This window comes from Eumetopias jubatus, unplaced genomic scaffold, assembly GCF_037043125.1.
Source record: "Eumetopias jubatus isolate StellerSeaLion01/CBP00866 unplaced genomic scaffold, mEumJub1_p1.0 scaffold_17, whole genome shotgun sequence".
Classification (NCBI taxonomy): Eukaryota; Metazoa; Chordata; class Mammalia; order Carnivora; family Otariidae; genus Eumetopias; species Eumetopias jubatus.
The window spans coordinates 42,920,210-42,942,763 of record NW_028274823.1 but is presented as its reverse complement, the minus strand read 5'-3'; the positions used below and the strand labels follow the sequence as shown (position 1 = coordinate 42,942,763).

Below are 22,554 nucleotides of genomic sequence, written 5' to 3'. Positions count from 1 at the left end.
CAAGTGAAAGCAAAAAGATATTGGCTAACCTTCTCAACTGGAATACTAAAAATGCACTACATAGATTAATCACAGTGAAAAATTTGCTGGAATGGATGTTAGTAGCACACAGGGGTTAGGATCAACAGGGTGCCAAGGGATAACAATGTTATTTGTTGCTTGAAGATCCTGGATAAACTTCCATCCCCAGTCATTGGCTTTTCTCACAGGGAAGATAGGGGCATTATAGAGACTAGTGCAGGGGATAGTGAGGCCTTAATTCTTGTAATCTTCTGTTATGGGCTTAATGCCTTGAAAGGCTTCTTTATTTATAGGGGATTGATTAATTCTGGAAAGAGGTTTTGCGGGATCTATTAGAATCTTGATGGGAGGTGCACTGTGAATTCTACCAGTATCAGTTGAAGGTTTTTTCCCATAAAGCGGATGGTAGCTGATCCAATAGGAACAAATGATCATTGTTCCCAGACTCAGCTGTAGCACCATCAGAGATAGAGCAAACAAAAGATGTTGAAGTGTCACTTAATTCTCTGGCTGGCTATATTGATTACTACTGTCGAATCCAGAACTAATTCCCCCTTTTGAAAGAAAAATATTCTGGCATGATATTTTCTAAAAAATCTCAGCCCAATAAGTGAATAGGGCAGAGGAAATCTCTCAAAGGGCCTAAACAAAAGGGAATAGGTTCAGAGACAGGAACCTGTTGAGGTTTATTACCAACCCTCTGTTTTAGTACTGTTTAGAACTGTTTTAGTACTCTGAGACCGGGGCTGCTTTATAGCAATGGGGTTGAGTCCTGAGAGTAGCTTCAGTGTCAGTAAGGACAGACAAATTCATCTCCTATCTGGAGAGTGGTTTCTTTGAGCTGATTAAGAGGGAGGATTGGGAAGCACCCCTGTAGCTCCTTGGAGCTCCAACATCAGGAACTAAGAGGAGACTGGAAAAAATGATTAGAGGTGTGAAGGTGCCTGGAGTGTTTAAGTTTGTAATAGCCTTTTTTTCCCCAATGTCCTGGCGCTTTGCAATAATAGCAGAAACTAGGAGGTTGTAAGTTCTGTTGAGGGGCCTTCATTTGCTGGAGCTGAAAATTGAGAATTGTAGTAGTCTTTCTTTAGGTGAGTAATCTAGGATGCAAGTAAGCTGGTTTGCCAAATTAACTAAATCTGGAGTGAACACAGTTTCCCATTCCTTCTTGGTCTTTTTATCTAAAGAAGAAAGATTCTAGCTTAGTCCATTAACAAACACAGAGTTAAATGCTATCTCGTGGGCTTCAGTATCTAAAGAAAAACCAGAATTTCTTTAAAATCAATTTGGAGTCAATTGTAATAGTCATGGACAGGTTTACTAGGCTTTTGAGTGTAAGACTGAGTTTTGTTTCAATCAACAGGCTTAGGAAAAGCTACTGTAATTGCTCAGTGGAGATTTCTAGCGAGTGTTCTAGCATCTTGCCAAAAGTTAGGGGACTGATTCTCTAAATCGTTTTCAGGATGTTCCCATTGGGATGGTTTCATCCAGTGTTTACCTTGCCTTTACCAATAAGCATGTGGAGTAATTGATAATCTGAGAAACTGTGTTGGTTAAGTTTGAAGTACTTCAGCTAACCTATAGGGGCCCTCAGTTACTTTAGGAAATGCTTTAACTATGTCTTGCAATTCAGCCTTAGTCTAAAGAACATAAAAAATCTGGGGTTTATTTAGATTCTTAGAACACATAACTTTATTATTATTATTTTTTAAATTTTATTGTTATGTTAGTCACCATACAATACATCATTAGTTTTTGATGTGGTGATCCATGTTCCATTGTTTTCATGAACACCCAGTGCTCCTTGCAGTATGTGCCCTCCTTAATACCCATCACCAGGCTAACCAATCCCCCCTCCCCCCTCCCCTCTAAAACCCTGTTTGTTTCTCAGAACACATAATTGTAAAGAGGCAGGTTTTAAATAGGTTTAGGAAAGAAGGGAGTAAGGACAGGTTTGGAGGAAAAGGTAAGTTTGGCAGAGAGCCTAGGGTTAGGCACAAGGTGGCCGCTAAGTGTCTGTAGACAAAGAAGACAGGGGAGGGGAAAAAAGTTCTCAGAAGCCATTTTGACTTATTTCAATTGTTTGCCTCAGTTAATTTAAGAAATAGTGTTTTGCAAAGAGGCAACCTTAGAATCCTGAGAATGTTTGGAAGGTTCAAGATACCAGTTAAAATAGGCATCCCATTCAGTTCGTTTGTTTGTTTTTGTTTTCTGGAGCCATGGCTTTCTAATTTAATTTTGAGAAAACCAAGTATGGGGAGACTGAAAGTTCCCCATAATGGCCATTGAAGTTCTAAATTACTTTTGGTTAAGTTGGCCCATTTAATTATAAGTGTGCATGAGGAGGGACCACAGTTTTTAAATATAAAATCAGCTAGAGTCCCAGTGGTGGGGGGAGCCTCAAATCATTTTGATGACTGGGATCCCATTTCTTGGAGGCTTTTTCCTGAGAGCATGAAGAAAAATTTCGAAGTGGCACAGTTTTAATAGGAATAGCCTGGTTCCTGAATAAAGCCAGAAGAACTCAAACACAGAGTAGAGCTCAAAATCCAGGAGAAAACTTACGCTTAAACTCCAGGGTTGGCAAGAAAGCAGTGAGTACAATTAGCTCTGGGGGTACCGGCGTCTGTTTGCTCACCAGCCTTGAAATTGTTGGGGGTCTTCTCTGGATCCCCCTTCTGATCGCCAAACACTGTTAACTTTAGAAATAAAACTGTCAGTTCTTTTACCAGCAAAAATAGGTTTATTCAGGAATAGCAGAGAATTGCAATTTGGAACAGGCAAGCTATTGCAAAACCATACGCAAGTCCCAAGAACAAAGGAGAGGAATGTTCTTTTACAGAGGAAGATGGAAGTTGGGAGGGCTATTATGAACAAAAAATCACTGGAAAAAACTGAGAGTCTGAAGTATAGTGAGTTTTCCTTGGCTGAGTTGAGACACTCTCTCATTGGCAGGGCTGTTGCTGGAGCAGGAGGAAACGTTTTGTCCTCCTGTCGTGTACTAGCTAAAGTATTGTGGTCTTGCAAGGTAGGTCTCTTCCTGTGGAGTCTGCAACTGATGGTGAGAGGTAGGGCCTGAGAACTTCCCCTGCTGGCCTCCTGACCACCTCAGTGAGGCCTCTGTTTCTACTTCTTTGTTGACCTCATTTGGTTCATGCATTGTTTCACTAATTTTGTTTAGTTTTGTGTCTGTGTGTTCATGTAGTTCACTAAAATTCTTTAAGAGGATCATTCTGAACTGTCAGAAAGTTCAATCTCCATTTCTTTAGGTTCAGTTATTGGAACTTTATTAGTTTCTTTTCATTGTGTCATATGTATCTGATTGTGATTCTTGATGTGTTGTGTTGGTATGTGCACATTTGACTCAGCAATCTCCTTGTCCTGACTTTACAAGTTTGCTCTGGCAGAGATAGTTCTTCACTAGTCAACTCAGCTTGGGGTTCTGCAAGGGTCATTTGACAGTGTATTGAATAAGTGGGGCTTGCTATTGAGCTTTCTATTTGGGTGAGACCACTATCCAAGCTAAGATGTCAGTGGGGTGACACTGGCTGGGAACAGCTGGATGGCACTGCTTTCTTGATTCCATGCCTGAGCATGCTTGTAGAATGGGCTCTATAGTTGCCCCAGTTCTCTGGTCAGGCTTCCTCATGCTCTACTCAATAGTATGTGGAGCCATAAACCCATTTCCTTACCTACGCAGGACAGCAGAACAGATTCCAAGGCCAGCATGGTTCATTGGTTAGGGGCAAAAATCAGGCAGAACTGCCCACCAAGTTCTCTGGCCAGATAGAGCCATCACCTTGGTTCTGCAGTTGGGAAGAGTTGCTGGTTGTGTTCTTTGCTTGGATGCCACTGTAAGCCGTGCAATAGGTTGGGCTATGTGCCTTTCAGGTATTCTAGTTAGGCTTTCTGATCAAGAATTGGGGGCTATATTCGTCAGTAGATGGGGATAGAAATTTGCTTCCCTGACTGGGTAAAGGGCTACAACAGACTCCACGGGCTGCATGACTTGTTGGCTGGAGACCTGAATTAGGAGGAACTGCCCAAAAGTTCCTTGGCTAGATGGGACCATTGGCTTGGCTCTGTGGTGGGCAGAACCACTGGCTGAGGTCTCTATTCAGGGACCACCAAGAAGAGGAACAGTCTGCCAATACCTGAACACTGGTTGCTGTAAGACCTGCCTGTCTTTTCCATCTCAATCCAATTCCACACTCAATCCCTGCAGCTTTCACCTTTGATTCTGGTAAGGAGAGACCAGAGTGGGCCTCCTGGGAATGTCCCCTAAAGCTGGAAAAGGCTAGATGTCCACTTTAGGACAACTTAGCCCTCTCATTGCAGTGCAGTGACATCCTGGGATGGGCGCGGTGAGGTCAGAGTGTAGTCATTTCTCCTACCCTTCTCAGACACTGTGGTCCAGGGAGATGCTTTAACCTCACTCCCATGTTCTGGGATTTTCCAAATGGAGTCTTGTCTATGGATAGTCTTCAAACATGTTAGTGTGGAAGAAAAATGTTGATGAGGTCAACAAAGTCTTACTGAGGAACGATTTGAACAATTGGGAGGTCTGCCTCTGTCAAGAGGGAAGCAGATTTTAAAGCTCAGGAAAGTGGGTACCATAGTTTTCCTTTGTATCATGAGAAATACTAAGGGTATGGAAAGGGAACTAACATTTCTGAAGAAGGTAGTAGATGCCATGGCCTTTCCCAATGGTGTCTGGGTGGTCATGTGAGTGGTGGATCTGGGGTGTTCCATCCCCATGCCCTTGTGTCCAAAGTGGAAAGGCTCACACATCGTCTCCATTCTGACTGCCCTGACCTCACCAGATACATCTTGATGTCTCTTAGCTCATCTTCCTGTCCACTCCTGGAACACAAAAGGAAGACATTAGCTACTGGACACCTGAGTATTTACCAGGCACCTGGCCCTCTGCTGGGCACCTTGCAGCCCATACCACTACCGTCAAGGCCATCGTGTAGAGGAGACACCATTATCCCCATCTTTTAAAAGAGGTCACTGAAGCACAGGGAGATTAAGTAACTTGCCCCAAATATTAAATAATAGCCAATGACTGGTGGACACAGGGTATATTCACATTTCAAAGACATTATGGACTCTCTTCAAAGAACAGAATTTGGCTAAAACCCCATGTGACAGATGAAGAGCAGGCTGTGGGGAGTGGGACTCATCCATGTCAGCATCCACAGGACACCAGAGTGCTTTGTCCTGGCAGGAGCAGTATAGACTGTATGTCTCACAGAGTGAAGCAGTGCTCACCAGGTAACAAATTCTTGTTGATCAGCAACAATTTCAACTCCTTTTGACCATAAACCAAGCCTCAATATACATGTCCAGTTCAGTACACAAAGGGCTCTTAACAGTCTTGGGTTCTGGGGACTTTAGAGGCTGGACTATGGGGGTGGGAGTGACAAAGTAGTTCTGCAGAGTGCCTGGGCAGGGGGAGGGATCAGTGGCAGCATCCTGGAGGGTGGCTGGGAGAACATGGGTGGGGGGTGTTTGTACCATGAGCAGCAGCTGTTGAGGGGAAAGCACTCCTTGTTGGGTGGAAGGTTGATCTTTGAGCTGCAGGGCAACTGCTTGCAGAGCGGCTTCGCTGGGATGAAGCTGATGTACCTCCCCTATAGGGAAGAGAAGAGAGGGAAGGTCACTGAGAAGCCATTGGAATTAGGACCAGAAGGCTATAGTGTCCTTGGCCTAAGGGAGTTAAGCTCAAGAACTGTCAGGGCACACATTGTAGGGCTTTGTTGATACCCTTCTTCACCCTGGTGCTGGCTTTCAGTCTGGGCTGCTATTTCAAGACTCTGCTCAGGTGATGGAAGTCTGCCCTGCCTCCCCCAGGCACCCCAGGTTTTTGGATTCTGAACACCCTTTGCTTTGCATTGGACTTGATGCTCCCTGCTGGACTGGGAGCCTCGGAAGGAAGGAGGAGGCCTTGCAGCCCCATTGTTTCCCAGGCTTTCTCAGGGAGTGTGTGATGAAGGGATGAGCCTTCAGTTCAGCCCTCAGCCCAAGATGCAGGTCCCTAAAAGCCAGGAAAAGTAGGGGCATGCTCCCATGGGTAACAGACTAAGGAGACAGCAGAACCCATGGGTCTCTTGGTATAAGATGAGAATGATACTGTTCAAAGATTCTGAATATCCGCAAGCCCAGTCACTGACAGTGAGTGTCTGAATGTGGTAGTCTGAGCCCTGGCCCAGTCTCAGCAAAGGGTCTGAGATGGGGAAACCCAGGCATATGACTCCCAGACAAACCAGGAACGTGCTTTTCATGGGGTCTAGGTCTGAACCCTGTTGTGGTTTGTGGGGTAAACAACATTAGATGATGAGTGCTGACCTGACAGTGGGTTCAAGTGCTAACCAGGCCCTGCAGTTCAAGTCCATGACCAGGGTTTGTGACCTGGGGCAAGTCACCAGACCTCTCTGTGCCTTAGTTCACCCCTTGGTAAAATGGGCATATTAGTAGGACCTGCATGTAGAGATACAAGCAAGATTAAATAGTGGAAATATGGAAACTTCTTAGACTGGCAGCTGGCCCATAGGCAGATCTTATAACATGGAGCCGTCACTGGTATTCAGTTCCATGGAGGATGCCTGTAACAAGTTGGCTTCTCCCTATGGTCACAGGCAATGACACAAGGAGGGACTCTACTACCTGGTAAAAGCAGTCAGTGTTGGCCAACAACATGCTCTCCACCATGCTCTCCACCAGTCCTGGCATATGAGTGAGCCACACAGGAGAGTCTCAGTGGATAGGGGCAGCCAGCAGACCCCCCCAGGGGGGCGCTCAATAGGGAGGGATGATGGATAGGGGCCAGGAGAACTCTCTGGCTGGCCTCCCTCTATAGCTTCTTTGACTTAAGTTTGGAGGCCCTGGGTCATAAGAAAGTTTCCTGTTATTCTGGAGAGGACATGCATGAAAATGCAGGCATCATGCCCAGAGTCAGCCTGGGAGGCTCATGAGCACCATGTCTCCATGTCTTGGCATCCTCCCTGGCAGATTCCTAGACACAATCTCTGACCCACAGTCCCTGAGTGCAACTGTCAAGTGCAAAGAGCAAAGACCTCCTTGCCCATGGGGAGCATCCCTATGCCCCTGCTTGCCTGGTCCCTAGGCTGATACCACATCAATGGCACCTGATTGCAGCTTTGAACAAAGTCACTAGATACAAGGTATCAAAAGATATACAAAGGTATCTAGTTTGTCCTGAAAAGCAGAAGTGGCTGTGAGGAAGCTCTAGGCATGGAGGTCACCTCGAGAGGGGTAGAGTCCTCTCTGGCTTGAGATGGTCCCAGAGGGCTGTGTCCCCAGGAACACATTGAGGTAGCACTGCAGCCTCTACCTAGGGCAGGGGCCTGGTGGCCTTGTGGTTTGAGGGCAGGAGTGTCACTGCAGATTGCTTTGGAATCTGGAACATGTCTTCCTCTCAATGTGCTGCCTGGGGCCTCCTCATCCCTGTCCTCACACCCACCCCTGCAGGGTTGGGAGCTCCCTCCCTGGGTGGGGCCTAGCGCATCCTGGGGTAAGGACATTTCCTTCAGGCCTCCTCCTCCATGAGGCCCTGGTCCCTCCATGTCACTGGGCCCCAAGGACAATGGAGTTAGCTCAGTCCCTCACTCTGCTGAGCGGACTCATGCAAGGCTCGCAGGAGCCACCGGTATTTCTGGATACTTTTAATAGTGAACAAACCTTGCTCAGAATTTTCCTGTAGATACAAATGTAGGGATCTGAAGGGGTACGTGCACCCCAATGTTTATAGCAGCAATGTCCACAATAGCCAAACTGTGGAAAGAGCCAAGATGTCCATCGACAAATGAATGGATAAAGAAGATGTGGTATATATACACAATGGAATATTATGCAGCCATCAGAAGGAATGAGATCTTGCCATTTGCAATGACGTGGATGGAACTGGAGGGTGTTATGCTGAGTGAAATAAGTCAATCAGAGAAAGACATGTATCATATGACCTCACTGATATGAGGAATTCTTAATCTCAGGAAACAAACTGAGGGTTGCTGGAGTGGTGGGGGTGGGAGGGAGGGGGTGGCTGGGTGATAGACATTGGGGAGGGTATGTGCTATGGTGAGCACTGTGTAGTGTGCAAGACTGTTGAATCACAGATCTGTACCTCTGAAACAAATAATGCAATATATGTTAAGAAAAAAAAGAAGAAGGTAGGAGGGGAAGAATGAAGGGGGGGAAATCGGAGGGGGAGACGAACCATGAGAGATGATGGTCTCTGAAAAACAAACTGAGGGTTCTAGAGGGGAGGAGGGTGGGGGGATGGGTTAGCCTGGTGATGGGTATTGAGGAGGGCACGTTCTGCGTGGAGCACTGGGTATTATGCACAAACAATGGATCATGGAACACTACATTAAAAACTAATGATGTAATGTATGGTGATTAACATAACAATAAAAAATTAAAAAAAAAAGAATTTTCCTGTAGAAAATGTTGCACCGGGTATAGGAGAGATATAGGCTTTTCTGGGACAACCATGTGCAACTGAGGTCTCAGTCATCTCCTGTGTGACAATCGTGGACAGTGTGGTCATCCATGTGGTCGTCGTGGGCACTGTGGTGGTCTGTGTGGTCGTCGTGGGCATGGTGGTCATCTGTTTCGTCGTCGTGGGCGTTGTGGTCGTCTGTGTGGTCGTCGTGGGCATGGTGGTCCTCTGTGTGGTTGTCGTTGGCATTGTGGTCCACCATGTGGTCATTTGTGTGGTTGTCGTGGACACTGTGGTCTTCTCTAGTGGTTCCTTGGGCTTTAATGGGTCTTCCTGCAAAATCCAGACATGTCAGCGACTGGGTGGGCATGAGTGATCTCTTACTGGGGGTACACCCTGGTACCCCACACCAGACCTCCCCATACTCCTGCTCCTCTGGGCCTCAATATTCCCCACCTCCAGGGAGCACTGAGGGGCTGGAGGACAGGGACAGTAAGCAGAGAGCCACTGTGGAGCCCGGGGCCACAGAGCACACACTAGCCCTGCTCACAGGCTCTGTCCCAGAGCCCCGACAAGGGAGTGGAATCTCCGTGGTGGCACAAGCCAGTCCTCACTGCATGCCTCAGCTGACATGCTGCACAGCCCTGCCATAAGCCAAGTGGTCTGTTTTCCCAGAGGCAGGGGAGGGAGTGGGGTGAGGATCTGTGTCCAGGAGACAAAGCAGCTGAAGGGGGAGGCAGGCTCAGGGCCCACGGTGGTGTGGCTCCTTCTGAGGTCTTTCTGACGTGTGTCTGCTGAGGCTGGGCTGTCAGTTGGTGGGACTCCTGGTGGGCAAATGGGTGAGGTCAGTCTGCTGATCCAGGAGTGCATGTCCGGGCATAGGTGAAGACACAGTCGGAGGACTGTCAGCACTGCTGGAACCCTCCCAGGCTGGGACTAGACAATAGGGTGGTGGCAGTTAGGCACAGTTTTCCCTCCTCCCAGGCAGCTGTCTTCCACATCCTGACGCTCACTGTCACCCATCTCATGCTGCCCTGTGCCAGGTGTCCAGGTGACACAGAGCTCTGAGGAAGGGGCACCTGGGAGCAGAACCTTCTTTCCCACCTGTCGTTGAGCTGCCTATCTCTGAGCTGAGCCCCAGGTTCTCCCCATAGCCCTGGCCACTTCCTGACTCACTGCAGGAGAGCAAGGTCCTTCAGAGGTCAGAAAGAGTTAGCAGAGAGGGCAGCTGAGGAGTGTGAGAAAGCAGCAGAGGCAGAGGGGAGGCTGATGCTCTCTGCAAAATGACAGCGGGTGTTCTTCATGTGGGCTGGGTCTCGGGGCCAGTGATGGGCATGTGTGGGTTCAGCTATACCAGCAACTGCATCCATACAGTGGAAACACACCTGGTCCCACCCACCAGAGGCCCTGTGTCCGAGACCTGGATTTGGAGTGTCCCAGTGTCCCAGAGGTCCTGGATTATGGCTCCTAGCACACAGCTCCCCAGCTTTTCCTAGTTGCCTAGCTGGAATACAGGATGGAGCTCTGAGTTCCCTACCACTAGATGTAGGCCAGGGGAGGTGGTGAGTGGGTACGCAGGTGTCAGAGGCTCAGCACTATTTCTGGAGTCTCCTCAGAGCTAATTGTCCCCTTTCATGTGCCTCCAATGACACTTGGTTCACACAGAGAGCAGAACTTCTGCAGGGCCTGGACAGGTGGCTGCACCATAGGGGATCTTGTGGAAGCACTCCCAGGGCACCTCAGAAGCCTGAGTGTGGGGACAGCTTGCTGATGAAGGGCTGAGGGCCCCAAGCTGGCTGTGAGAAGCTGCCCCAGCTGCCTGTCTGCACGAGCCACTTGCTGGGACTGCCTGGGACATTCTTCCCCTCTTCTGCCTCCCCTGGTGTCTGCTTCTTCCATGAAGTGGTTCTGGTCAGCCCAGGAGGGAGGCTGCAGCCCTACTTTGGCACTCACACAGTCGTTGCCTTGGAAAACCATTTTGCCGAGGAAGCTGTTGCCACCGTTCATGCTGTATCTCACGATGACCTTCTTAAAGCATAGAAAAGGTAGATGGTGATCACCAGTATGCATAGGTACACTTCTTGCACTTGAGTCAGCTATAGTCAATAGTTCTGTTTATTGCAATGGCTTTGGCCATCAGGCATTGGGTCCACAAGTGAGCATACAGTATGGGTAAGGGGGGCTCACCCCAAGCACTACAAGGTCAACTTCTGCAGTGAAGACTGACCAGGCATGAGGAGACTTACATCGGGTCAGATGCCCTCTTGGCCATGGGCTAAGTTTCCAGGGAGCGCAGCTTGGTGTCACCACCCTGACTCTTTGTTTACAGAGTATGTTGACTTAGCTCTGAACAGCTGTCTGGAACAAAGTTACCATCACAGGGTACATCATCTCCCAAATCCTACATTCTTCAGCAGAGCCAGGGATGAGGGAATCCTTGAGTACCTCTGAGGACCACCACCAAGGGCATGTGCTGAGGATGCCTGGAGCCCTCCCTGAATTAGACACGTACTACCCGTAGCTTGGCATCCCATGTTCTGTATACCTCATGGTGGCAAAAATGCCCATCTGGCCCCTGACTTGGGGCACTTACTGTTCGTCTGTCTCAATTATATGTCCAGGGCACATTATATTTCTTCCCGTTACTTCAAGCGCTTTTCTATCTGAGAGATAATCACAATAGAATAATGTCAATGTCATGTCCATTCATCCATCTCTTCCTTTCTGCCAGCCTCTGGCAAGCACAGTTAACACTTTCAAAGATACCAGCTTCTCCTCTCTGCATTCCTCTGAGCCCCTACTGTGCACCAGCTCCTCTAGAATGCTCTGGTTGGAATGGAAGAGACAGGCTGAGTCCCAGTTCCCAAGGGCCTTACATTTGAGGGACTGGAGGGAAGACAGACATTGAAATAACTAACAAAGAACAAAATAAATGCAGACAGTGAAAAGTGCTGAGACAATAAGAAGCAAGGGGAGGACAGAGAGTGGAAGGGAAAAGACACAGCTTAGGAATGGGGGACCTGTCCTGTCCTTAAGAGATACCATTTCCTTTCACAGAAACAAAAATCTGTATACTTCAGTGACTTCACTGATGTGATGGCTGGGATTTGCTTCAAAGTAATCCACAGTGAAGGCATCAATAAAACCAGATTGTCCAGTGTTGATAATTATTGAAAGTAGGTGAAGCTATGTCAAGTTCATTATATAATTTTTGCTACTTGTCTCTATTGTTGAAAATTTCCATTACAAATAAAGTCTCTTTGAGGAGAGGATCCTAGAGCTGAAACCAGATGGGGGGAAAGCCAGGGAAAGATCCAAGGAAAGAGTGTCTGGCTTCTGTGAGCAGGTGCCAAGGGCCTGGGGCATAACTAGCTGAGCTTGTTGAGGAGAGACGTGAGTGAGGAGAGGTGGGCAGGGCATTGTGGGCCCTGGGAAGGGATATGGGTTTTATCTAAGATGATGAATCTGACAGGGGCCTGGCCAGATCCGGGCAGGTTTTGGACACTGAGGCAACAGTGAACTGGATGTGGAGCAAAAGCAAAGAGGAAGCACAGTTGACAGGCAGGGTTTGGTCACAATAACTGAGTGGATGGTGGTGCCAGTTAGTGAGGTAGCAAAGCCTGAGGAAGGAAGAGGGGCTCTCTTTGTCTTTGTGTTTTTGTGTGTGGGGGGGGGGGGAGGGATCCTGGGAGTTGGCACTCAAGAGGCTCAGAACAGTTCTGTCTCTTGCAGCTGGGGGACCAAACTCTTCCATACCCCTAACTTTGGTCACAAGCCAGGACTATTCCCTACAGAATGGCTCATTTCCATGTGAACCAGCCCTGGCCCTAACTCAACAGGTCACATTAACTCTGAGCTCCTGAGCTGTCTGACCCCTCCACTGGGCTGATAATGAAAGCTAGCCACCACATATGGTTTTGGGAAAGGCAGCTGTGTCTGAGAGGTAGGATGATTGGGGATAGTGACGAAAAAAATCCCCAAGAAATACAATTTACTTTCCCGTAGGTTGTTTATAGTCCAGAGCAGAGAGGAGCTGATGGCAGGTAGCTGCACACTGAGGGCCCAGAAGCTTGCTGAAGTGGAAAGGAGTTTTCAAGCCACTATTAACTGATTAAACTGAATACTTAATTTATTTATTTAAACTAGTAAAAATTTCTTAAAACATAAAAACATTACACACTAAAGACAGAAAACATAAAACACATAGCAACGCCGATTTTAAAATTTTCTATATGCTTCTCTGTATTTTCTAAAATGTTTTCCCAGACGTTTAAATCTAAAGATTAGAAGAAAATCAAATCACTTCCCATCCATCAGTGCATCAGAGGTCTTGGCAATAAAAAGAAAAAATCCTGCTAGGCCACTTGAGACCAGCCACTGAATGCATGCAGAGTGGCCATCAGCCGAAATGCACAGGAGTATGTGTTGGATTCTGCCATGTGAGGCCCTGGCACCAGTCCACACTGAAGAGAAACACTGGTGATCCCCAGGGTGCGAACCGACAGAGTCATAGGGCACAGAGGAAGTATCTGAGCACATTGCCTAGGAGACAGGTTGTGTCTAGCGCTCCTTGTGAATGTCATCTCAGCAAGGCAAGGCCCAGACTAGGCAATCGGATCACGTCTGTCTGCTTTCCAGCTCTTCCTACAGCAGCTCCTGGCCTTGGGCAAACTTATTATTACCCCTGTGCCTCATTCGAGAGCTATACTAAGAAATAACAATAGATCTGTTTTGAGAACTTGGGGACATGGCATATGCAAGGCCCTTAGCACATGACCTGATATAGTAAGTGCTCCATGAACACTGTTCTCCATATAAAGGCTTCCTCAGTCCCTAAGCCACTCCTGAGGAAGTACTGAGCAAGGAAAATCTAATCCCCCAAGGCCATCTACACACTGCAGCTGTGGGAATGTAGCCACAACAGTGCCCTGTACTGTTCTGTGTGCCCACGGGAAAGAAGCAGAGAGACTAGAGATGCCCTGGGGGAGAGGATTTGCTATGGATTGACCAGATGGCCCTGGAGGAAGACGTTACTGAACATACTATAATCAGGTCAAATGACAGCATCAGGGGGCTAACTGGGAGTGCCGAGGAGGACACAGAAAGTCCTCCTGTCCCCCAGAGCTCTGGGGAGGATCACACCCACCTCAGCACTGAGGGCACATCTGCCTGCCCATCCGTGCACTTCCTCAGGCCACTCGGCCATATGGAGGTACACCTGAGCCCGAGTGTTTCCCAAATATTGGCTTGCATAGGCAATATGGCTTAGTTAGCTCAACTATCATATTAGTCCCATTTTACAGTAGAGGCCGAGAACAGAATCCTCATTTGGTGAAGGTCACACATGTGACATGTGCCTGTGCCAGGATCCCAGGGCCTGGGTCTGGCAGGTGGCACCCTCTCTCCATCCTAGGTGCACATACCCTTCCGGGAAGCTACCAGTGCACCTGGCCCAGACTCAGAGCCTGAGGGCTGCCTCGTTTCCACCAGCAGTCTCCAGGGATTTGGGTCCTTGTGGCTCAAGGCAAGTGAGTGCTTAGCCAAGGGAGGGAGAATGTGACTCTGGGGCAGACCCAGCACCCAGAGCCGTTAGGGGTAAAGCCCTGCTCCGACAGGCTCTGGTGCTTTGGGGGTTGATCCCAGCTTCCAGCCAGGTCCCTCCTTCCCCTTGTCCACACAGATCTATCCTCACAGTGTCCACAGTGCATGGTCAGCAAGGGCTTTGAAGGCCTGGCTGGCTGAGGGGAAGGCAGCCTGAGGTGGGGAATCTGTCCTTGGAGGCACCGAGGGGACTACTTACTGGGGAATCTCTTGCCGCCCACAAAATATTGGCAGACAAATTTCTCCTTGTTACTTGGATCTGGGACAGGTCTCAAAAATTCCACATCGTAGTATTCTGCAAAGGCAATATCCGAAGGTCTGTGTGAGGCAGAGCTGAGAGCTACTTTCCCTCCTATCTGCTAGTTATAACAGTTCACACCAAAACCCCATTCTCAGGAACTCCTTCTGAGGAAAGCAACTTTGCTGCTCCCTCTGCTCCAACACCTCTCACCCAATTCCTCCAACAGTAACAAGCACACGAAGAAAATGAAGCCAAGGACAGACTAACGTCAGCTTATGGGAGCTGCATTTCCTACAGAGGGGGCCACTGCATTGCAGCGGTCGGTGGCATGAGGACCCGTAGCCCCCGGCAGAGAGACCGGTCCTTCTGGATGGAGGACTTTCCTTCTGGAGGAGATGTTGTACAGCAGGCCTCCTGGGGCTCTAGAGAGAGGAGCTGGAAAGGCAGGCAGCTGCCTGACCAACGTTTCACCTGTGTCCTCTTCATGCTGCAATTCTACTTCTGGGATTGACCCAGGGAATCCTGACCCATGCTCACAGAGAGTGAGCCTCACGGTGCTCACAGCCTGCTGTAGCCACATGTTAGGAACAACCAGAATATTGACCAGGGAGACGAGTGAAAGAAATTTCCTCCATGTGTAGAATGGAATATATGCTCATGGTTGGAAAACGTTACGTACTGCATGCTCCCATTAATGTAAAACATCCTTGAAAAGCATATTTAGATAGCTGTGTACAGATACATGATCAGCCATCTACGGGAGTTATCTGTGGGAGAGAGATGAATGGGACAAATGGTAACTTTATCATAGTGGAGTAGAGGGACAGTAGCTAACAGACTGGCTGCAGGCATGTCTCTGCACTGCACAGCGTTCCTTCTGCAGGCTCCTCCTGCCCAGCACAGCCTGCACGCACTCCACTCAGAGGGTCTACCTGACACTCTGCCCACTGGATCTTAGAGGAAAGCCCTCCTTTGCCCTGAGTCCTACTATGTGCCACCATGGATGTGCCCTGTCTGTTCTTTGCAGACACTCACTCTGGGTCCATCACATACAGGAACAAGAATGACAAGGTGCCAGCAACATCCTGCCTCAGTGGGCGAGAAAGCCCCAAGCATACCCACAAACACACAGAAGGGATGAATCTGCAAACCACTGAGCCTAGTACATCAACCAAACAGCGCTCATATCACACGAGTCCGTTACGGGGATGTTTTTACACAGCAAACTAGCCTATGGAAGGAAAATCAGAATATTAACTGCCTTCAGGTGGCAGGAGAAAGATTTTCTGAACAAGGGTCTAGCACGGATTTTTCTGGAAACCAGTGTAGTGGTCTGTGTTTTCACAGGGGTTGGAGTCACACATGTGTTGTGTACTTTTGTCAGAACTCATGAAATGATACACTTTTGTCATATTTCAGAAAAACAACTTAATAAATATTGGTCCCTAGTTTAAGATACGCAGATGAAGGGGTTTTAGTGAAATAGACTAATACCTATAATTTGCTTTACAATGCAACAAAATTAAGGATGGATTCATGGACAGAGAGGGAGAGAGAGAGTAGAGCAAGTGCACTAGATAGATCAATGTTAGAAACCATGGTCAGATACTAAATATTAACTGCAAAATCCAGGTAGTGGAGACAAGGCTGTTCATTGTACAGTTATTTCCACTTTGCTGTAGGTTTGGAAATTTCCTTCACAAAAGGCTGGGAAAATATCAAAGAACAGGATGATAAAAATAAACTGTGACACAGCTAAGCCGAAGTCATGGCGCATACAAAGTGACAGGTGACTAACGAGAGGGACAGACCAAGGGCTGTGGGAATCCAGAGGGGCCAGTGAACCAGGGAAGGGGCAAGAGGGAGACTCCTGGGAGTGAGGCCTCAAAGGAGAGGTGGGCTGGACCCTGGAAAGGGAGGGGCTTGCAGGAAGTCCAGTGCCTTCTCCCCCTCCCCCCAGCCTTAGAGCTGAGGGAAGACCTGGCCAGCCCTGTGGGGGGCTAGGGGCCTCACGCTCGCAGGCCAGGCTGGGGTTCGGGCAGGGGCCTGCTCTGTGCCCTCGGGCCCTCGGGCAGAGGCTGTGCAGAAGAGGCCAGCCTGAGCCACAGAGGTGAAGGGGCTGTGAGTCTCATGCTCACCCCTTGTCTGCTTTTCTAGGTGCCCTGGCCCTGGGATTTTCTCACCATGCAAGGACCAGACACTCACACAAGTCACACTAACACCGAACACACACTCAGTCGCACTAAGACAGGGCTGGAGGGCACTGAGCAGAGAATGGGCTGGAGCTTAGGCAGAGAGGCAGGAAGGCCCGCAGAGGCCTCTGCCTCACCCTGGAGAGCACCCCGAGAGGCTGAAAAGGCCCAGTCTCATGCTCATCCCCTATCTGCTTCCCAAGGCTCCCTGACCCACTGATTTATTTCGAATGACAGCCTGATGAAATGCGTCTTTCTATTTCATTTGGGGTCCAGGTTCCTGCCTTGAGCTTGGCCTCCAAGTGACTGTCACATTGTGGCAGCTTCCTCAAGAGGGCAACAACTGAAAAGGTCAGAGCAGGAAATGCTGAGTGAAGCTGTCAGCGGGTGGGTGGCAGGCACCTGTAAGCCCTGCCTGGCCGCCGTGGGGGAGGCACGATGACTGACATCTGCACCTGCAGTTTGACATGCTGTTGCGACACCATGGCCTGTGCGTGTCCAGGGGGCATAATCAGAGAAATGAAGCTGTCAGGTTGGCCACACGGCTCGGTGCTTTAAACCAGAAGCAGGACAAGAGCCTATTTGTGTGGGGGTCTGTTGCCCACCTCTAGTCTCGCACTGCAGGTCGGTGCAGAAGACAGGAGGAATCAGAGAGCTGTGGCCCACAGCTGGTTCAGCTGGAGATGCTTTTCATCCTTGATGATTTCGCCACGCCCTCCACACATGGTCTCAGCAGTGGGGCGGGGGACACCATGGTGATGGGAATATTAGTTCCACTACTCCTGCTTAGGGTTGACCAGCTTCTAGATCCTGTGCCAGTCCTTGTAAAATCCCCCAGCCTTACCTCTCACATCTGCTAGTGGGTGTTGTTATTTCTACTTCTTGGAGACAAGAGGGGAGCTCACACATGTTTGGTAGTTTGCTCCAGGTTGCATGTCTGTGGGCAGCACAGCCAGATGTGAACACAGTTCTGTCTTACCCCATGGTCTGTTGCACTATGGCCCTACAGTTAAGAGCACAGAGGCCAGACCCAGCCTCTGGGTCTGCATCTGGCTGATCCAGCTGAGTGCTGTTAGCAGTGGAAGAAATGTGCTTTATCCATTCACCTCCGCTGTACCAATCCCCATGATAAGATATATAAGCCAGCACACACAGAGCCCATTATAAAGAGGGGTTTCTGTCACAAAAGTCACTGCATAGGAGTCCTCACCAGACTGACACAGGGACCCCTGGAGGGTGAGAGGTCACCCTTGTGAAGTTCCAGATGTCAGGGAGAGGAGTTCCCCATATAACCAGTGGATGAGATGTCAGCTGTATTTGTATGGGCGCCTTTTGTCTGGCTATGTTCCTAGTATGATGCTGGCCATTGAACTGTGTCCAATGTTTTAGTCATCCATGGAGATAATCATGTTTCTCTTCTACACGTTGCTGATGTGGTAAGTTACACTGATATTTTAAATACTGAATCACACTTGTATTGTAGGAGTGGTCCCTAATTAGTCTTGATGTCCTGTCTCTTTATATATTCTCAAATTTCATTTTACAGTGTTCTGTTGAAGGTTATTAAATATATTTTTTCCTTGTTATGTATTAAACTTTTGGCTTTGAGATTTAAAAAGTAATGACACAGATCTTATTGTGGTCATCATTTCACGATATATCCATGTCAAGTCATTATATGGAATACATTAAACTTATACACAGGTGTATGTCAATTATATCTCCATAATAATGGGGAAACGGTCATTAAGCACATCATGACACCACAACCCTTGACATGCACACTGCAGTCAATCATAGCTGTACTTATATGCCCCATGCACACTCATATGTCCAAAATGTTTCTGTACAACCATGTTACATGCACATACCATACTCTGAAACACACACACACTACCCACATGCCAAATATTCACACACCTCACATCACACACACACACTCACACACACATACACACAGAGCACGTTCTGTCTAGAACAGTGACTATAGCTCTTACCTCTTACACAGACAAAATAACTCTCCCCAGCCATGACTTCATGACAGGAATTTACCACCAGCTAGAATAGAGAGCGGGGGGCAGGTCAGGAATAGTGAATGGGAGGGACATGGTGAGAAGCCACCCCATTCCCCTTCTCACATTTATCCCACACTCACCAAGTTAACAATGTCTTCCAGGGACTTGAATCCATTGTCTATACCATACATTTGATCCTTTCTTTCTACGATGTCATTCAGCTACAAGAGAGAAGAGGTGCCTTGGGCCCATGGCCAGGAGTTGAGGACACAGAAGTCCCCATCCCAGGAGACAGTCTCTTCCCTCATGCCATGTTGGACTCCAAGGCCCAGACCTTAGCATTGGCCAGCAGCCCACCCTTAGGGAAGGGAAAGCCCTTCCAGCTGCACCTCTGGTGGCAGGTTTTACACACTTGTCATTCATTTCTGGAGTGGCTATATGCTGTCCAGACACTACAGGTGAGTTAGAGGAGCAAACTTAGGAAAGCTGCCTGTGAATGCTTTCCCCATCTAGGCTCACAAGGGGCACCTGGTTACCTGTTCTGAATTACCTGATCTTTCCTATAGTCTTGTACACCCACGCAATAAACTTTGGCACCCATATCTTGAGCCTTCTCAGCCTAAGAGAAAGAACCCTTTGAGTATAAACTACCAAATACATGGTACAAAATGTTGGTAACAATGGGTTGGACTCGCTTTGGACTTAGTCTCCTGAAATGCCTTTGGTGTCAGTGGTCCTGTGGTCAGAGCAATAATCAGACTGGCATTGTTGCCTGTAGGGGAAATAGGGAGTGACCCCATTGATAAAGGCACACAAAATGACTCTCTTTGCAGGCTGCTGGGGCCACAACACTGCTCCCCGTACCTCCTTCTCCAGGGGAAAAGTGCCCAGACCTCAGCGCCTGCCATCATGAGCACCTGGAGGACTAGCAGGTCAGTTCTGGAGGGAGAAGGAGCCTTAGCCAGGATGTTAGATGAAGATGGTTTTGGGTAGAGCATAGCCTTTTCCAGTGCTGGAGACACAGGCACAGGATGACATCAGCCAAAGGGAAGGAACAGAAGGGAAAGGAGCCAGGGCCAGAAATGTGATGGAGACAAAGTGGGCAGCAAGGGGTAAATCCAGCACTTTTTTCTGAAAACGGAATCTTGTCTTCTCTAGGTCCCTTGGCTTTTCTGTTTTCTTGTTCAGGCAGCCCAAGCGTAGGTCAAGCACCTCTCAGTTACCAAGAACCTAGAAGGTCCATGCATGGCCCCATGTTGTTCTGAGACACATCACAGGGGGTGGTTTCATCCTCACTGCACAGAGGAGGGACCCGTGGCCCAGAGAGGTCAGCACCTTGCTCCAAGAGTCCATGCTAGGAAGGGGCCAATGAGGGTCTGCACTAGACCTCCCTGAGGCTCAGGCCTGGCTCTGTCCCCACACCTGCCCACAGTGAAGTCACCAGGCAGCTTACCCCGAGTTTGCTTGTTGAATCTGCTCATTTGCCTGCAAGGAAATGAAGGAATGTTGGGGGAGGGCAGTGAGGGGACCCAGGAATACTCTAAGAACCCCATAACGCAGAAGTCCTCAGAGCTCTAGATTCAGTACATTTTTAAATCCTTCATGCATATTTGTGGCTCCAGTAGGCTTTATATTCTTAAGTCTGCTAAGACTATTATGTATTTTGTTTCTAAAAAAAAAATCAGAAAAGAGGTTGAGGTATAATTTGGGGTTGATATTAAAACTAGCTCTAGTATTATGCTGAATGAAATAAGTCAATCAGAGAAAGACATGTATCATATGATCTCACTGATATGAGGAATTCTTAATCTAAGGAAACAAACTGAGGGTTGCTGCAGTGGTGGGGGGGTGGGAGGGATGGGGTGGCTGGGTGACAGACACTGGGGAGGGTATGTGCTATGGTGAACGCTGTGAATTGTATAAGACTGATGAATCACAGACCTGTACCTCTGAAACAAATAATACATTATATGTTAAAAAAAAAAAAGAAGATAGCAGGAAGGGAAAAATGAAGGGGGGCAAATTAGAGGGGGAGATGAACCATGAGAGACTGTGGACACTGAGAAACAAACTGAGGGTTCTAGAGGGGAGGGGGGTGGGGGAATGGGTTAGCCTGGTGATGGGTATTAAAGAGGGCACGTTCTGCATGGAGCACTGGATGTTATATGCAAATAATGAATCATGGAACACTACATCAAAACTAATGATATAATATATGGTGATTAACATAATAAAATAAAAAAAATGGCATCATACTAGAGAAAAAAAGAAAAAGTAGCTCCAGTCCTGGAGCCACTGTGCAGTGTGTAGACCTGTCTGGCTGGGACAGGACACTTGTGACCTTCTGCCCTCTGTGCTTGATAGTGACAGGCCTCACTCAGGCCTCCTCTGTCCCCCATCGGGTGAGCATAGGGTGGGAGATGCTGCTTTGCTGGTCCCATGGGTATGGCCTGGCTTTCTCATCACTGTCTCAGGGCCCCAAGACCCTGCCTTGACCATCCACGGTGAACATGGGGCACACCCATGGATGTACCACTGTGAATCCCCACTCACAATGTGACTGGCAGGGCTGCTAGAAGCTAATGCATCCCCTGGGAAGGCACACTATCCTCCAACAGGTGAGGCTGAGTTTGGAAAAGGTCATCCTGCTGATTGATACTCCTGCCCTGTCCCATCCTCCCCTGCCACAGACCCCTGAGGTTGACTCGGTCCCCCCAAACTTCTTCCCCTTCTGAACTGGTGCTAAAGGAACTAGCAAGCTGCTTCATGAGAGCGCTAGGGCTCCTGAGTTCATGTGCTCCTGAAGAAAAAGGCCAAAGGCTGGGATGTGGCCCTGCGGGCCGTTCATGCAGGTGGACGAGCAGTGATCCTCTGGCTACCACGGGTATGTGGCCAGACAGCTGCTGTGAAGGCAGATTTCAGGGGTGGGACTGGGACACAAGAGGGGCTGGGGGCTTAGGTTCAGGCCAATCCCATGTGACGAGCTGAGCTGGCACAGTCAAGCTAGGAAAGCGTGGACTCTGAGAAGGCTTTTCACTGTGGGTAGTGGAGATGTTGCTGTGGGGGAGACCTGAGAGCCCTGGGTCCAGTGCAGCTCAACCCAGCCCAGGAGGAGAGGCCTGGGACCTGTGGCCAGGGGAGGCCAAACCAGGCACTGCCCAGCCCAGCAGAGGCACTCTCCTTCTTCTTGTCACATTTTGGAAAATTTTTGTTTTTCTGACTGAACCCTCAAATATGGGGGAACTCTCATTCCTTTTTAGTCTCTGGCCTAGGAGGCCCCTGGCCAGGCAAATGCTTGTTTGCCCCAATGCCCCCAAGGAAGTGCTGCCTCTCCAGCCCTACTCCTAGCTCTGAACTTGGAAGGAATACAGGCTCCTATCACCCTCAGCTAGACTCCTCTTTAAGTATTACTCCCTCACAAAGACATCATTCTACATCTTTCCACTTCCCTGGGTACCACTCCCACTCCTGAACCCTCGCTTGTGGAAGATGTCACTATGTTCCCTGTCCAGAGATACCCGGGAGGCCCTCCCTGAGCCCCCACACAGCTTCTCACATCTGGGCCCTGAGACTCCCACCTTGAAGAAGGCAGAGGTCTTCCCCTCCCCAAGGGGAGCTCCTCCACCAGAGCCCCCTGCCCAGCAGCCTTGCATCTCTCTGCCACCTGCCAGCATCACTCCCAATGGACTTGATTCCTTCCACCTCCTATGCACTCAGGTCTCTCTGTCCTAAACACATAACCACACATATGCACAAATCCGTGCCTCCACTAGTGCTTGGAGCAGTCTGTCCACTTCCTGCTTGTCCTGGAGTCAGGCATGAGAGTGCTGTCTCCATGCACTGACATCACCACTCTGTGGCTCCTGGCTTCTCTCCACGGATCTGAATGGCAGCTCTGGGCTACATATCCTGGGGCCCATCTCGTCCTAAGGGTGCTTAATCTCTCTTTGATGCTTCACCCTCTCTAAATTAGGTTTCAGTCATTTGTGTCCATGAGAATCTTAACCTCCATAATTTCCC

The 22,554-nt window shown here is 48.7% G+C and overlaps 1 protein-coding gene across 1 annotated transcript in view; it reads right to left on the bottom strand.

Moving 5' to 3' along the window:
• Positions 1–2,757: 2,757 nt before the first annotated feature.
• The window catches only part of LOC148162160 (anthrax toxin receptor-like), a 35,354-nt gene continuing 15,557 nt past the window's right edge, over positions 2,758–22,554 (bottom strand). Inside the window, exons 2-6 of the mRNA XM_088019848.1 lie at positions 18,675–18,755; positions 18,517–18,577; positions 14,286–14,381; positions 5,542–5,657; positions 2,758–4,884 (exon numbers count right to left, since the gene is read on the bottom strand). Of these exons, the coding sequence (XP_087875974.1) occupies positions 4,867–4,884; positions 5,542–5,657; positions 14,286–14,381; positions 18,517–18,577; positions 18,675–18,755 (372 nt within the window). The 3' untranslated portion in view covers positions 2,758–4,866. The remainder of the gene's footprint in view (positions 4,885–5,541; positions 5,658–14,285; positions 14,382–18,516; positions 18,578–18,674; positions 18,756–22,554) is intronic.